Source organism: Coffea arabica, chromosome 2c, assembly GCF_036785885.1.
Source record: "Coffea arabica cultivar ET-39 chromosome 2c, Coffea Arabica ET-39 HiFi, whole genome shotgun sequence".
Taxonomy (NCBI): domain Eukaryota; kingdom Viridiplantae; phylum Streptophyta; class Magnoliopsida; order Gentianales; family Rubiaceae; genus Coffea; species Coffea arabica.
The window spans coordinates 8,256,671-8,273,607 of NC_092312.1; the positions used below are offsets into that span (position 1 = coordinate 8,256,671).

At 36.6% G+C, this 16,937-nt stretch overlaps 2 protein-coding genes and 1 pseudogene across 7 annotated transcripts; all 3 read right to left on the reverse strand.

Moving 5' to 3' along the window:
* Positions 1-591: 591 nt before the first annotated feature.
* LOC113725669 (probable sodium/metabolite cotransporter BASS4, chloroplastic) lies at positions 592-9,293 on the reverse strand. 5 transcript variants are annotated; one of them, XR_003457389.2, is made up of 14 exons: positions 8,366-9,293; positions 8,191-8,284; positions 7,739-7,846; positions 7,504-7,571; positions 7,073-7,151; positions 6,645-6,703; positions 6,425-6,493; positions 5,198-5,311; positions 4,332-4,353; positions 2,700-2,767; positions 1,935-2,020; positions 1,433-1,562; positions 1,144-1,346; positions 592-1,046 (listed from the first exon to the last, which is right to left on the reverse strand). XR_003457389.2 is itself a non-coding variant. In XM_027248966.2 (14 exons), the coding sequence occupies exons 1-14, from the start codon at positions 8,573-8,575 to the stop codon at positions 972-974; spliced, it is 1,284 nt and encodes a 427-aa protein (XP_027104767.1). In that variant the 5' UTR covers positions 8,576-8,976; the 3' UTR covers positions 592-971. The 5 variants fall into 5 exon arrangements, 4 of the variants coding, with proteins under 4 accessions (XP_027104767.1, XP_071930196.1, XP_071930197.1 ...); XM_027248966.2 differs by having other exon boundaries at positions 1,144-1,245; positions 8,366-8,976; XM_072074095.1 differs by lacking the exon at positions 6,425-6,493 and having other exon boundaries at positions 1,144-1,245; positions 8,366-8,983.
* A 37-nt stretch (positions 9,294-9,330) lies between these two features.
* On the reverse strand, positions 9,331-13,021 carry LOC113725670 (uncharacterized). 2 transcript variants are annotated; one of them, XM_072074098.1, is made up of 3 exons: positions 12,172-13,021; positions 11,565-11,658; positions 9,331-9,687 (listed from the first exon to the last, which is right to left on the reverse strand). In XM_072074098.1, exons 1-2 carry the CDS (start codon positions 12,873-12,875, stop codon positions 11,622-11,624), a joined length of 741 nt encoding a protein of 246 aa, XP_071930199.1. In that variant the 5' UTR covers positions 12,876-13,021; the 3' UTR covers positions 9,331-9,687; positions 11,565-11,621. The 2 variants fall into 2 exon arrangements, with proteins under 2 accessions (XP_071930199.1, XP_027104768.2); XM_027248967.2 differs by having other exon boundaries at positions 11,540-11,658.
* Positions 13,022-14,106: 1,085 nt separating this feature from the next.
* Positions 14,107-15,152, reverse strand: LOC140035820 (small ribosomal subunit protein eS19x-like; annotated as a pseudogene).
* Positions 15,153-16,937: the final 1,785 nt, after the last annotated feature.

Here is a 16,937-nt window from a genome sequence, read left to right on the forward strand (position 1 = left end):
CTGCCTAATTAGCTATTCCAGACACTTACAGAACTCCAAAAGCTGTTACGGTCCAAATTCATTACATGGTCGGTTGGCTTCATTTGGCTAATTTGTCCGGAATTGCTAATAGTTCATGAATTTGGCAGATTTCTTAGAAATATGTCCGGAATAGCTAATGCTAAATCAAGTAACAAGAATTAGAAAATTATACATTGGTATGCCATTTTTCACGCTATATTTAACTGGAACCAAAATTGTTGCTTCCGTCTCTTAGTTTGTACCAAAGCTATACCCAATTTGAAATCCTTACTTGTATAAAAAATAGTGAATCATCCAAGTAGTTTAAATAGTTAGTGTACATTTGTAAAAGTATATTAGTGTGTATTGTAATGTGTTTGCATGTGTAAAAATAACATATTTCAAAAGAATTTAAGAAATGAGTATGTGTGTCTATGAGTGTTTTAATGTGTAAAAATATGTCTATCTATGTGAAAATGTGTTTATGTATGTGAATTATTTTTTTTTTTTTTTGTATATGAAAATATATTTGAGAGGGTTTATGTATCAAAATTTATTAATTACTATATTAGATCATATTTGGATCATGAATTTGAGATAACCCAATATAATCCAACCCAAATTTAACTCAATCTAAAGTTGGACGGATTGAGTGTCACCCATTTAAATGAAAACCCAATATCAATCCACCCAAAAGCCATCCAACCCGCCCAATTGCCAGGTATAACTACAAAGATCAATTTATAGTTACATCAGACTGTAATTTCTGCATTGACAAGTTAAGGCCATCCCAGGGATAGGTGCCAATAAATCAGATTACACCGCAATGCTGTGGCCGGAGAAGAATGGGAGTTTTTCTTGCTCAACACAAAATCTGGGTCCTTTGTACGCATCTGTGACAATTAATGTGATGCTCTTTTGTATGTCAGCAGCTTGGATTACACCCTTAATTCTTTTTCTTTATTACGTTCTCAGGCAGCCTTGGCAGAGTCAAACGCGTGCACTTTTTGAAGCCAGAAACTCACTAAAAAGGAGTCGAAAACAATCTACACATGGATAATGCTTCATCTCAGGCGACATAGGCATAAAAACAATAATATACATATATGACATATATACACAAGAAAAAGCCACGTGTATGACCTGGTTCAGGTGGGCTGCAACACAGGGCAGAACCAGCAAACCGGATTCGCCAAAAGCACCACCGAGCTGCTCTATAACGGCTACCATCACAGGCAAGGTTTTCTGCAAACCCACACAACAGGGTGAAATTGAATCAACTGTACTAACATGTATTCTATGCACATTGTGTCCACAGTTGCAGCCGCCACCCCAGAAGAATTGTACTGCCATCGAATTTTCTACATCTTTAGCTCTGCTAGTGTAATGCTTGACCTAAGAGTAAATATGCAGCATTAGTCAAGCGTGTCACCTGGCTTGCAACGAGTAGAAGAGCAGAGGTATTTTCTTTCTTTGCAAAAGCTGACTTGCTGCCACCACAAATTGTTGAGAGGATATGGATAGCAAGACCATTAAACACTAGCAGGAGAGCATGCAGAAGCCTACAATATAGAAGTTCGGTCACCTCAATAGGTAATTCGTAATCAAAGCCCAGTGAGCTACATGTTCCTCTTAAGTATTACCATTAAAAGGTCCTTAAAACCAATCTAATTGGCTAGAAATTGATCTCATTGGCATAATTTAGACTAGAGGCAAGCTTAGCACTAATTAAGCCACATAGTATCATAAATATAACCGGACAATTATGAACTGAATAATGAGGAAATTTGTCCCTAGGGAATCACAGCTAAGGTCGGTGATGTGCAGAAATTTGTTGCCACCATCCAAAATTAACCAATATATGAGAAATCAACTGTCAACACCAACAACCTGAAGAAAAACAAATGAGAAAAATTTTAAAAGGAATATCATACACTCCCATCCAAACAGCTACAAAAAATACTGCTGGTTTGACCATTAAAAGTAGTGTTCTTGATCTGCTAACTTGTATCCAAGGGACCTGCATAAAATGCAAACATTAGAGAAAAAATGCCATTTTACTTGAAAGAAAGAAAATCCACCAAAGCCATCTTTCATAATTCAGTTTAACACACCTAATTCTGAAATTTGCCTTGACCATTATCCATTATATCAATTAATTCAAAAACAGTGGAACCCAGTCATGAGTCTAAACGATTAAGAAAAATTGAAAGGCTCAAATTTTACAGACACACAGCAAAAGCTGAAGAAATATGCAATGTAACTATGAAAGTCAGACCATGAGCCATTCAAATTAGCTAAAAAGAGAAGGACCATGTTTTAAGAGTGGCACTCTTATGACAAAAAAGAAATCTACTAGAAAATAATAATATGATTGACATAGCAATTAACATCTAATGCCTGCAAGGGACCCTAGTTTCCTTCTTCATGGTAAAAGCTGCAAACAATCTACACCGATTATGAGAAAAAATCTGGACTCCACCCACCTATTTTGAAGAGCAACAATTACTTAATAATGAAGCAAACTTGATCTTCACACCCCATTACCTCAAGGCTCAAATTCTATTCAGGCCTTATAAGCTACAGAATATATTCCAAGATAGAAAACATTGCACATTCGTGCTTTTTATACACTAGCGCTACCTAATGCAAGCCCAGAAGCAACTCATTCAAAAAGTAAGTACTGATTCTGGTCTTACTAGACTGAGCAAAACTGCACTCATCACAGACAAAAGTTTACGATTTTGATCAGCAAAATTTGCTGCACCTGCAGTATTGACAAAAGAAACCTTCATTAACAGATGAATATAGTATACAACTGAAGCACATTTATCTTCACACATCACAAGAAGCATAATCCAGTAAGCAGTCACCCTAATGTCAGCTTCCAGATGATGTGAAAAACCAATGGCATGGAATTCATTACTGTACATGACGGGCAATGAATTTCATTAGATGAGTCAACTGGAGTTTGTGCCAGATGAAGTACATTGATGTTGGAGACCAGTCTAATCCGCTTTATCTTTAGGTCATGACATCTAGTTGAAATTACACTGCCAAAAACATTTTGTACCATAATGAAATAGATTACTAATTGTGAAACCTCTCAGTATAAGAAAATGCCTACCTTTTCCAGAAAATGTTTTTTAACATTATAAATAACATATAATCAAATGTATTCCCTCTGTCCCAAAAATTGGGACATTTTTGGGGAGGCAGCACTTTTTATGCACAGTAAAATTGTGGGCTGCACCTTTCAAAATCTTCTGGTCTTACCAGTGTTTGAATACCAAAACCAGCCAACTAAAGACAAAAAGTCACAGGCCTTGTGAAAGTGTGTATGTGTTATGTTGGGTCATATGCAATTGTTTATTGTTAATGGATGGAAACTTGTCATTATTAGTGAAGGGTATAAAAGGAAAGTATCATTGAGAGTTGTTTGACTTTTGCAACGAGACTTATTTTGGGACAGCAAAAAAGTGGAAACATGACATTAACAATGGGTAGGAGGGAGTAAAAGACACCAGGAACTTAGAAGCTCATTAATAATTTGATTTCCATTATTGATGGAGAAACAAGTTTTCCAACTATAAAACCAGAGCAAGGAAATTTGCCAGGCAGCCACATGTAGGAATATCGACACGAAAGGGATTTTTTTTTTTTTCAAATTCTAATAGACACGTCTAGATAGTGTACAATGTCACAATTTATACTACACAATTCCTATAGTACAGCCCACAGCCATTACTAAATGCTGAAAGATATATTATGCCAGACCACAGCAAGAAATAACAAATTTATCCACCTTCATACAGTGTCAGATTGTCCACATTAAATCCAGAGAGGGGAGGCACTGTTGTTTTAAAATATTTATGGGCTAATAGAATTGGGTTTGTCTGGGTGGAAGAGTTGGATTCATCCTTTCCTTAAAGTAAAGATAGGGAAAATCTGCAGAATTTTGATGGTGTTCCATCTCAAATGAAACTCAATTGTTTTTGTAACTAGATTAATTGGTTTTCCTTATATTTACAAAAGATGTGTAAGGTACAAAATGCCTGGTGATAACACCTTTGAACTTCAATTTATACTTCTCAAAGAATCTCAAAACTCTTAACGCTTATGATTCTCAAAGAAGCTCAAAACTATAAAACCCAGGGCACCATTCATTTGTGCCACTCAAGCACAACATGCTTGCCAAGGCCAAACATAAACTCCATTTTCTACTGAAGCACCACTATGTCCACCCCTTCCCCTCCCCCCCCCCCCCCCCACAAACACCCCAAAAAAAAAAAGATTTGCTTGTATTTAAGAAGTTTTACAAGAATACTCACCTTCAGATGACTCTCGAAGGGCCTGTTGAATGAGAAAAATCAATAAATCATTCCTGAAAAAAGATTTAAACACCAAAAAGTAATAGCTGCATCACTAAGACCACACACATTAAAAAATTCCAGTGCAGGACCTACATAATAAACTATAAAAATGCAAAAAAAGGATCAATTCTGAAGTAACTTGATGCCATTTGTATATTTCTGACAATTGACAATTCAACAGTAGCTAGCATCTAACAATCACAAGAGCCAAAGCCCAAAAGAAGAGGAGAGGGGAAAATAAACTCACACACAAGCAAACCCACTGGCTTGAATATTTGTGAGGAAAGATATTCTCTCCTCTCCCAACCCCTTCCAACCTCCTCCCCTCAAAGTAAGCCTCAAATTATTCTGTTTTTCTTAACATGCATGAATATTAAGTGGCTGTTCAAGACCTTATCAAAATCCTACCACCGAGCTAGTTGTGACGATTCATCAGGCATATAGAAGCACAAAAGCAAGATCACATACTCCGTCTGCTCTGAAAGGAAAAACAAGTGGTTTCCAAACAAAATAGATAGCAGAATCTCACAAACATAATACGAAAGGAGCTTCATAATACACCTGTTAGAATATAAGTGCATAGCAAAATCCTTCATGATCTTGAAATCTCTCATGTTCAACCTTATATCAGAAAATAATCGATTCCAGTGGATAAACCAAACTAAAAAATTATACTAATATTTCAAAGTAAAATCCATGTCCAACTCCTCCAAAGGAAGAATGTATCAATCCCAAATTGAAGGAAAAATACTTCTACAGAAATAGTATCACACGGGAATCTCTTGTTAAACATGAATCCATGCAGTATCTGAGGATTTATTTACCTTTCCTAAAATGAGAGGAACAAGAAGTGTGAGAAACAGGCTTCTGAACAACTGCTCGGTTGGAACAGATACACCAACTCCAGAAGCTATGAATTTTGAGATGGAAAAAGGAATCTGATATATAATAAGTTAGAGTCAGTAAATTTTAAGCTGATAAAACATAAGCATACAACATAGTTTATCCACAAGAAATCATAACATACATGAAAAGGTTCAGATGCATCACAAAGTGATGGCTCTTGTGAAAGCCTACCCAGCATGTGAAAATTCATAATTTCGATAAAATTATAGCTTTTATTTAAGAAATATGGAGAATGAGCAAATTATAACAAAGTGAGAGACTCTGAAAATGTTGAAAATCTCAAGAACATGAAAACTGCTAAAAGAAATTTATAAAAAGCAGTGATTTGTATCAGTTTCTACATTGAAACAGGAAACAACAAAAACCTGATGTCTCAACTTTTTGTCACTTTAATCAAATGATGGAACCTCATTCCAGTAGTTAAGAGATTGGCATAGCTCATCTAGAGATCAATGTCAACAAGCGCTTTTTATGCACTATTTTTCTATTAAAAGGAACCCATGCTCCCCTTTAATTTCATAGGTTTAACACAAAAATTTGGTTTCCTGATGACACGCTACCAAACAAAGATTCAAAAAAAAAAATTAAGTGGATAAAGAGTACTAGAGATACACAAAACCTTCACAGCCAAAAATCAGATTTAAATCACTAAAATGACTTCCTGTACTAAACATTTAAGACAAGTCTCAGTACCAGTGGGTGAAGTTGCCAAGTGGAAAAAATATAAATAATTATATAGCTAAAATATACTCTAGTGTATTTTCTGTTAGCCTCTTTTAAATGCCAATGAAACCATGTAAAACCACAAGACAAACGGACATAAGTAGAACTGACTACATTTCCCTTGTGAATACAACATAGTTTTGTGCCATGGTGGCTTTTTGGTCATACTGCCACAATGAGTGAGAATACTGAAAGAGGGGAAGAGAAAACATCAAAATTGATTAAATATGAAGCTAGAAGATAATTATCTATGTCTTATTAAGTGAATAAACTTCAAAAGGCATAATGTAGCTAAATGTTAGAAAAAATTAGAAAATGCCTCGAAAATCAGTGACAATACCAATAAAATTCAAGGTGATACTACTCTTTAAACATAAAGGAAAATTGTTTCAGGATCCCACGATCACAATGATAAAACTTACAATTAAAATTCCTAAAAGATTTGAAATAACTGTCATTGCAAGAGCAAGGGCAGAATTCCCACCAGCCAGCTGCATTTAGCAATATAAACCTGAAGTCAGATTTTGCAAACATATTTTTATTTTTCTATTCCTTTATTTATTTATTTTTTTGGGTTCCTTTATTATCCTGTATAATAACTAAAAGCAGACTGTACAAGGAGACCGATGACATTCAACACACCCGAGTCAGTGCTATTCCACTTGATAATGTTGTTGGCATACAGCAAAATATGGCCAGTCCTAAAAAAAAAAAAAAAAAAAGAAGTCATATTTTTACCAAAGAAATAACAGAACAGTTAAACAGAAAGGGAGTTAATTTAAGATGCTTATAGCACGCCAATTAAATAAAAAAACTCAATAATGGGAGAAAAAGAAAAACAATTCAAGAGCATTACTTTTTCTACTGTAGCTATAGGTAACTGGGAATAAGGGACAAACGATCACAAAAGACCAAGAAAATCAAGTTCACTTTACACGACATAACTAAGGATTTAGGAGAAGAACTTTGATTTTGTCAACATACAAGAGAAGTAAAGAAGCAGATTGTGAATAACAACAAAATAGTGTGGAAGGAAAATAGAATCCAAAAAGCAAGGCAACTTATCAAACCTGTAACAAATTCCTGTGGTTGGAGCTTAAGTAGTAATATAACCTTTGAAAAAAATGGAGTGAAAAACAAAATTGAAGCCTGCATTGGGAAAAAAAAAAGAGTTCAATCCCATAGGAATACAAATGTTGAACAGAATTTGATCTGCTATATGAACCTTAAAAACTGTGACATAAGAAGAGAACAGATCCAAAATAAGTGGATTGATAAGTAGTGACATGAATATTATTTATCTAGAAGAAGCAAAAGAAAAAAGCAATATTTAAGTTCCAAATTCCTCCGCATATAATAGATTGTTTCTTTTCCATTTTGGCAAGTTAACATCCTGTTCCCTGATAGAAATACAAGATGAAAGAATAAAGACAAATTAAATTATTTAAGAAAAATGAACCTACAAAAACAAAAAATGGCTCATAAGTATTCAGGGTCATACTAGCCCAAATAGTCCAACTTGCCAAGCTTCAGCAGCGGCACCAATTTCATCAGAACGCAGTGTCAATCCTGTTTTGGAAAAAATATAAGGAAATACATATTTTGAAGTTTTATACCGCAATGACCAGTGGGACTAGCAGAGCATTCAACCCCACTGGGCTGGGGGTTTTCATCCTGGTCTCTCCAGTTCCCCTTAGTAAAAAGAACATAAAAAGTGATAAACAAGCACAAAGTACCTGATATTACAAATATCCCAAAACTGCTAAACCTTGATAGATATAGTCTATCAGCAATACAACCAGGCGTAGGATTTGCAAGTCCTAATGCTACTCCACCGACAAGAGCTGCAAATTACAACTTACAAGAAAAACAGATATATTAGCTTCTCATTTTTTGAGCCACAAGTCAAGTAAGTAGATCATTTTTTTTCCCAAAATAGTAAATGCTGAACTAAAAATGGCAATGTTATCAAACACAGAATTGTTTGATCAGCCAACTAAGAAGAGCATTACTGAAACAACTTGGACTCACATGCAAGATGTCATTATCTGTTACAGGTAAAAGCATCATAAGAACTAGAGGTGTGCAATTAGCAAGTTTCATTTCAGAGAAGGGAAACTCATAAGCATTACCATATTCGCACCAGGCAAACTTAATTACAAGCATAAAACCTGGCTCATAAACTTGCCTAATGGAAGAAAATTATTGGACGCGAATTTCAACAATGATTTTGTCCAACTGCCAGCTTTCACTTGTGGAAGTTGCTCTTTACTTCCATCTCCCTAAATCAAATTCAACAATTGACGCATTGTTTTGTATATAAAGCAGTACGCATTACAAGAATTAGACAGTCGACAGTAAACCTGATGGGAGAGACTACTACTTGCTCTGATAGATTTGCTTGAAATGGGGAGGTGGATAAAGTGAACATCACACGAATTGCCACCCCCACTTAAACTCCGGCTGCCAGAGGGTGAGACGGAAGTAATAGGGGATTGCACGCGCCGACGACGGCCAGGCGGAGACGAGATGGCCGGCGATTTGAGGCTTAGGGTTTGAAGAGTTCCCGCCATCACGATTGAACGCAAACAACGGCACAGCAATTTCAGGTGAAATGGAATTTAGAGGGAGAGTATAAGAAGAAACGGCGGACCTTGGTGTCAGTGGTTCCGACAGCGCGACAGCCAGTATTCTTTTTGGTTGCGTATGTGAGCGAGATTATCCCGACCCACCCGATTGCTATCCAAGCAGGCTCAGTCGAGCAGAGTCGGGTCCGTCCTCAACCACTAAACACAGAGTTGGACCAAGCAAGACCTATTTTCAATTGACTTTAGCCTTTAGGATGAAAAAAAATGACATTGGACTAGAGCATCCAGCGAGTCCCCCTTTGCAATCATCTTATCGAAAGGAAAATTAACTTTGGACCAAGCAAGTTTTGTAGAAAATGACTTTAGGATGAAAATGACTTCGGACCAAAACATGATGGCAATTTTTCACATTCTGCTATCTATTTATATGTTTGGAATTGGAAACCATTTTTTCCTTTCACAGGAGACGGAGTATGTGATCTTGCTTTATGCCTTATGAATCGTCACAACTAGCTCTAGGCTAGCTCGCTCGGTGGTGCGATTTTGAAAAGGTCTTGAACAGCCACTTAATACCTAAGTCTTACTTTGAGTTGACAGGAGGAGGTTGCAGCAGGCCGGGGGAGAAGAGAAATATCTTTGGGTTTACTTGTGGGTGAGACTTATTTTCTTCTCCTCTTCTCCTCTCCCAACACTTGCAACTCTGCGGAAAGACAAATTTCCAAACCAAAAAAAAAAAAAAAAAAAAAAAAATAGCCACTTTGATGGCATGCATAACACAAAACCATTTTAAGTGTTGAGACATCACTTGGGGTGACGGCATTGGTCTAAAAGGAGTACCCCTGAGCAAATTAGACATCGCCTTTCAGAAACTATAACCAGGAGTTTCCGCGAAATACAACACGCATAAATAGCTGTAACGCGGAAATTTGCTTCAGTATGACCTCGCCAGCATATGCATATGCATATGCATATGATACGGTCCGACCCACCCAGCTATGAAGTTTTCCACTTGTATCCGTCATTATGTAACTAATAATAGAACTCAGCAGAAGATCCCATTGCCAACGTAAATCCAGGTGAACAAACCCAGAGGAGAACTGGAGAAGGGAAAAAAAAATCTCTTACTTTTAGAGAAAGAATCAAGTTCCTCTGCCTTGAAAAGAGTACCAAACCCACACCAGCAAAAAGAATTTAAGCACCAAAGGATAAATTAAAATTAGAGATAAACCGAATCCACCCAGAATAGGTGCAACACCAACACAATTTGTGCACCTGTCAAAGCAAAAGATTAACAGTACGATTCATAATACATGCAACACCATTACAACATGCCCGCATGTCAAAGCATGAAAATAAGAGCATTCGTTACACTCAGGACAGAAAAGATGAAACCCACGTGTTATGCAACTCCACAACTTCAGATGCAAAGCATACAGAAGTCACTAGTTTGGCACTCAAGAAGTAAAGATAGAGACCACAGGAATTAAGAGCGCTAGTTTATGAATACGTAGGTAGCGGCCGTTCTAACTCAAATTAGATGGAAAAGAAGTAACAAAGTAGATGGAGGGAGAAGCATATCACTCAGGGTAATTATTTCCTCACTGAAAACTTTTTAATCGTGTTACTTATGACAACCTCCTTGCAGTAACTCGAGAGTGAAATGCTTAAAGTTCCTAACTGTCAAAGATCAACTCCAAGGTGCAAATATAAGAACTCTTTGTATATGACCTTAAACTGTTTCTGAATATCCTCCCAGTACTTTATACAGCAAAGCATATCTAAAAAACCCCAAGTACTTGTTTCAAAAGTGAAGGAGAGGAAACCAAGAATGCTGATGTTTCTTCACACTACGCTAATCTTATGGCCATATAGTTTTTCTTAGAAATCCAACTAAACTATCAACATTTGTCAACCTGGAAGATAACTCATGAAGATTGGCACATTAAGATATTTCCATCCAATAAAAGAAAGGCAAACCTAAACATTAAACGTACCAAGGATGTGCAAGCAGGAAGCAAGGCATAACCATCACTCTATTACTGATACTAATCCTGTAATATCTAGACAGAAATCTACACCACAATCTGATACAGAACAGGAGACAGAAGATTTACGCCTTAAAATTTAGCACCAGACGTGACTGAGAAACATAAAAGCAAACTTCCGGTCAAAAAATTCAGAGAGCCAAAATTCAAAAACAAGAAAGTCCCACGAAAGCAACTTAGGTTGTTCATCAGACATTTCCTAGAATAGTCCTTAACCATCAAGCATTTGAAGCAACATACATACATGCAGATAGTAATTGGAAAAAAAGAGCATGAGAAGCAGGGGTGTGGCAAATTATTTCTTCTCCTTTTGAGGCATCTAATCCTAGAAAACTTCTTCATCCATTAGCCACAATCCCAATTTTTTTTTTCCAAAAGGATGACGGTGGAAACTGTCTACTCAGATTGAACAGAGATTCCCAAAATATACGACTTCAAAGAACAACTAAACAATAGCATTTCCCAGCAGAAGAAGAGAATTGCATTTACTCTAGACAATAGAACTACTGTCTATTCAGTGTAATATCTGTCCATTCAGTAAACAACCAAGGTCTACCTAAATAGTGAAGAAAAGAACATCATGATAATAGCTTTGTCCAGCGCCAGACAAAAATTGAAACTATCTTAAAGAAAATAAATAAAACAAATTCACTTAGACGTTTTTATGCATTCTTCCAAGCATGCCAAAACTCCCTCTTAGTATTTCTAGTTTTCAAGAGAGTACAGCAGTCAACTGTTACTTTGGAAAATAAAAATGGGAATGATGAAAAGGAAAGAAAACCCATAAAGAAAGGAACAATGGCTAAGCATCAGTAATGAATAAGTTCTCAGCATTTTATTTATCTAATCAAAGTTCAACACTTAAAATGGCTGATTATTTTAAAGAAGAAAAGAGAAGCAGAACCAGTGGTGTGTTGTCAAATGCATACTATATTCATCAAAGCCACTTCCTTTTCCTTTCTTCTTCTCGCTGGTACTGATCACCATCACGATAACCAATCTTTAATTGAAGCATCCATAGAACTGAAATATACAGCTTTATAAGCATATACCTAGGTTAGACAATATCTGAGGGAACAAAAAGAAACATAATCACTGACTATAATCCATCGTCCTTTGAAAATCATTAAGCCCCGCAAGCTATGAGCATCCATGTCAAGTATCCATTATCACATCAGAATCACCAAATTATAACTAGAAATAGGTACATTTGGAACAAAAGATCAGGAATCTGAAGAAACACTTCTAAAAGCGCAGCATTCTATAATATTTCCAACAGAAAAGAACAGTGCCCTTAACACTTCATATCAACCATCCACTACTCTATTCACCACTCTACCCTCTTTATGCAAAGAACTCAGGTTTCTAAAAACATAAAGCAACCAAAAATACTCCCGTACCTAAATGGTAACCAATCAGTCACAAAAAACTAATCTATAAGTAACACTAAACACTCCATCTGAGTTACAATTCATTTGAGCACTTCAAAACATCACCAGCAGAGAAAATAGAGCGTAAATCAAGAAACAAGCGTACGCAATCAATCCCCGATGCTCGTCCCCGTAAGAAGCCAGCTCCACCAGCAACCTAGTGCAAACCCTGGTCGACCATATAACAAAAAACCCAGATATTACCATAATCAACATCCCGCCCTGGGGCACAAACAGTGAAATTGCCGATGAAATCACAATCGGCAACATACAATATCCAATCAGGCTAAGACACCTGTACAAATCCAGATTCCCGTTTCGCCCAGCGAGCATATTGAACACCACGTAAAGAAACAAAGCCGCCACTGTAACCCACCCCAATATGATCCCGAAGTGGAGCTTTCCAGCTAGCAACTGAAATAGCCCGAACGCCATAAGGAACAAAAACGGACCGGAGAGATCCGCGTCGTCGTGGAGATCGGCTCTTACCCGGAAAGGATTGAGGATTGAGATGGTTTTTTGATAAATTTGTTTAGTGTTGATGCCGAGTTCTTCAAGGAGAGGTGCCTCGTCTTCGAATCCCGTTCCACCGCCTCCGATGGTGGTGGGGGCGAATTGAGGGGTAGAGAAGGCAGTGGAAGACGGGGCAGAGGACACGTCGAAAGACATGAAAGGGATATTAGGGTTTGCAGATCTCGGAGGCTGAAACGGAGCCGATGGACGACGTTGCTGGGGGCCGGGGCCTATCCCAGCACCGGGGTTTCCCCCGGAGGGAAATACTACCGGTGGCACGTTGAAGTCCTTCGCCATGGATCGGAGATCTGTTGATTCTTTCCTTTTTCGTCTTTTTCCAAAAAAATTGGATAACAGAACTGATTGGTGTTACAAAGTTATGCCCGGTTACAGTAGTAGTATTTGGGGATACTCGTCATTCGAGCACTGACCTTCTTCGTCAAGTCTTGCTGACTTCTACCGTTTGTTCGTGGGGATGATAATTTCAACGTCATCCTCCCAAATTTCTAAAATATTCACATGCACCTTTTAGATTTTCTAATATTGAACTTTCCTCCCCTGTACTGTATGTGCTCATGTACATAACACAGAGTCACATACATTTAAAAGTTTAAAATACATATATGCCCCGTTTGACAAGTGAATTTTTTGAGTGTTTGTCTAAAATTTTACTGTAACTTACTGTAAAAGTTTTTAAAAAATTTTTAAAGTATGTAAATTTTTTAAAATTTTGAAGTGTATAGTTTAAAAATTTTGAAAATTTTTTTGAAATTACTGTAACTACAAATTTTTAAAAAAACTTGTAACAGACAAACTTGACAAAAAACTTGCCAGCGAAACAAAAGTTGTTTGGTAATTGATTTGTAACTTTTAACATAACAAGAGAATTACAATGCAATTTCCAATAGAGACACTTTTTTTTCACTCATTACTTGATTTCAACTCTTTCTTCTTATTTATTCCATTTCCAAATATTTTAAGATTCTTTAGCTTTTTTTTTAATCGGAGATTGAAAGTTAATCTTATAATCCAATTAAAATTGATACTTTTGTCATAGAAAAATCCTCCAATTGAACAAAAGTATTTTTTCTTGACCAATCCGCTAACTTTTGTTGATACATAATTAACTCGAATTGATACATAAGACTCGCTTCTTTTGTCAATTTTACATACTAGTGTGATAGCACTAATTGTTGCTCATGCAATAAATACTGTTGCTATTCATGAACCTCTCTCGAACTCTTATATATATGCACACACTCTTTTAGCTATTACTATTATATATATATATATTACTATTATATATATATATATGTGTGTGTGTGTGTATGATTAAATTTTTTTTTACATTGATAATAAAGTAAATTGCGCCAAATGTCACTAAACTATATGCTTGTGCCGGTGCAGGGTGCTAAACTATTTTCTTAACCCAAAATATCACTGAACTAATCAAAATGCATTTCCTATCATTTCGTGTCATGTGACGCTTAAGATTTGAAGGGCAAAATTGTCCAAAAATTTTAAGAACGCTAAATAAACCACAGTAGGTGGTTGCTTCACTCTAGAATCACAAAAAACACATAACAGGAAAAAAATACACGTGGAACCACAAGAAAAAGTTTGCAGCAATGGCTATAGTGAAGGGATCGGTGTTGTGAAGGGATCGGTGTTGTCTCGGCCAGTGACTTTTATCGCTAGAAATGCCAAGAAACTCAAGGAAGTTCGTGCTATTCTCGACAAGCCGATCCCTTTTCAATCACTGAAACTTGATTTGTCGGAGCTACAAGGTGAGTCTCTGGATATCTCCAAATAAAAGGCTAAAATTGCTACCAAAGAGATGAATGGACCGGTGACCTTAAGGGTCTTCCAAGGCCTCATATCAAGTGGTTTTTCCAGAAGATTGGAGATGAAGGTTTGAACAACTTGTTGATGGCATATGAAGATAAATCAACCTATGCTCTTTGTATATTTTCTCTTGCTCCTGGGCCAAATATGTAGCCAATAATTTTTGTAGAAAAAACTTCAGGCAATTTTGGTTCTATCAGAGAATCCAATGACTTTGGATGGGATCCACTGGATGTGATTCTTCTTGGTCAAGATCTCTTTGTCCACTGGATGTGATTCTTCTTCCACCTTTTGGGTCTATATCAACATAATATACATCTTATGCAGTTGTTGAAGAATGTGACAAGCAATACTCCCACTACTTTTACCAAAACGAGGCAGACAGCTTTGCATTCCACTTGCTCCCTCCATAAATCCTCCCGAAAGCACCAACTCCAAAGCCTTACCTCAAATAAAATTTTCTAGCCATGGAAAAATCGCCTAAGATGGGCAGCATAAGCCTTGACAAAGTTGTGAGGAGAGACGCCTTTCACAATCCTTGCAGTCGCCATTGTTGAATTTACCTCTGCAGCAGCTTTGTTGGTGGCTGCAATTGTCGAATTTATATCTGTAATAGCTCTGCTAATGTGGCCAAGGGCTCTGAGAGCAAAATCGAAGTGGATATGCTAGGGTTAATTATTCCTTTTTTTTTTTGTTATCACTGTGGGTATCCGGTCTACACCCGACCAATCCCACGGCGCTCCAATGCTAGGGTTAATTATTCGGGAAGTCATTTATGAACATAAATTTCAGCCAAAGAGTTAAATCAACGATTTTGCCCCTAAAAAACTAAACCTTGAAGTCACGTGATAACAATTCCGTTTGTCTTAACAATTCAATTACACGGAATGCTACAAAATACTCCCTTCCTTTTTTTATAACTGACGTTTAAGGTTTTGCACATCAATTAAGAAAAAATTTTCATTACTTAAATCTGTACACTACTTTCCTTTTGTACCCTCATTAATTATCCAATTTACCCATGTTTTCTCTCACTAGAGTGCTAAATGGTGCTATTTTACTAGGCCAAAAGCAATGCAAACTAACTCCCACCAAACTAGAGTAGTAATTAAGAACCCTGTATTGGAAAAGAGAGATAAAAAGGTAAAATTGTGAAAAAATAATTAATACTGTATGGGGATAATAAAACGACAGATAAAAGTACACTAGAGCAAATTTCTTAAACGTCAGTTATAAAAAAAGGGAGGGAGTATGTATTTTGGTTAGTTCAATGACATTTTTGACTAACACATTAGTTTAGTGAATTGAATAAGCACTAGTGTATAGTTTAATGACATTTTTCGCGATTTGCCCTCTTGATAATATCTACATTATTAGTATTTGATAAATGATAACTATATAAATAAAAGTTAAATTTAAAATTCAATTTTTACATGTATATTATGAATATACGTACTATAGATATATGTGTGTGTATATATATATATATATTGTCAACCTCTTTTGAATTTCTACATCCATGGCATGCATAGTCTTTATAAGCTTTAACTATCATAAACATGCGGTGTTACATATGGAAAACTTGTATCACGCACATGGCCAGTATGGATCATTAGTTTGTACTTTGTACCTTCAGAAGAAGAGTGGAAAAAGGAATCTGGGGTAATCCGTAATCTTTACTATACTAAAGGTGCGAGTTAGAGTTGCTACAGTGAAAATGGGCAGGTTATACCGTGATTTCTGTGAGCTTGAGGGGCAGTTTGGTCTGTTGTGATGCAGTGGTGGTGGCTTTTGTCATTCAGTGGTATGGGCGACAAGAGACTTTGGAACTTCGATGCTGTCTGTCCGCGTGGCTTTGCTGCTGTCTGCATGGCTTTGGCTTTGCTGAAAATTTTCTGGCTTTTGTCATTCAGTGGTGTGGGCGACAAGAGAAAGAACTGCTTCTTTTCTTCAACAAAAGAAGTGTCAACATATTGGTGGCTTTAGGATTTGCATTGAGTATACTTGATTGTTGCTCGGTTCTTCTGTAGACATTTATATAGCCTAGCTCTCAATCCGAAGATAGTTGGAGGCAGTGGGAGCTATTGACCCCACTGAAATTTATAATGTATATCCATAATTTTATCAGTTTGTCCCCATATTTAAAGTTTATTGTCCCACTCCCAACACTTGATATTCTTTGAACCATTAGATCTTGATCTCTAAAGATATATTTAAAAAAATGGATTAAAAAACTTGCGGGCATGTCTCACATATATATATCTATCTACCTACCTATACTAAAAGCGGGAGTTTGCAATTTGAGTTCAATTGATTTGGTCCGCTTATCAGGCTTGTGATTGGTTATTGCGAGTCCGATTATTCGTCACCATTTTATATCGGAATCGGACCTGGCATAACGAACATAGTCACCGCCCATCTTGAAATGCACCGTGAAGATTTTTTGGTATCATATATGAGGCTGCAAATGAATCGAGTCGAGTCGAGTTTTGACTTAATTAAAACGAGTCTTGA

What these genes read in the sequence shown, in the direction of transcription:
- LOC113725669 (XM_027248966.2), bottom strand. Translation starts at nt 8,575, where the DNA reads ATGGCGGGAACTCTTCAAACCCTAAGCCTCAAATCGCCGGCCATCTCG. An exon ending in CAATAATTTTCTTCCATTAG is followed by an intron (nt 7,847 to 8,190) that starts GCAAGTTTATGA and finishes TGTAATTTGCAG; the next exon opens with CTCTTGTCGGTGGAGTAGCA. An exon ending in ACCACAGGAATTTGTTACAG is followed by an intron (nt 6,704 to 7,072) that starts GTTTGATAAGTT and finishes TTTTTTTTTTAG; the next exon opens with GACTGGCCATATTTTGCTGT.
- LOC113725670 (XM_072074098.1), bottom strand. Translation starts at nt 12,875, where the DNA reads ATGGCGAAGGACTTCAACGTGCCACCGGTAGTATTTCCCTCCGGGGGA. An exon ending in GAGCATCGGGGATTGATTGC is followed by an intron (nt 11,659 to 12,171) that starts GTACGCTTGTTT and finishes TGTATATTTCAG; the next exon opens with TTCTATGGATGCTTCAATTA.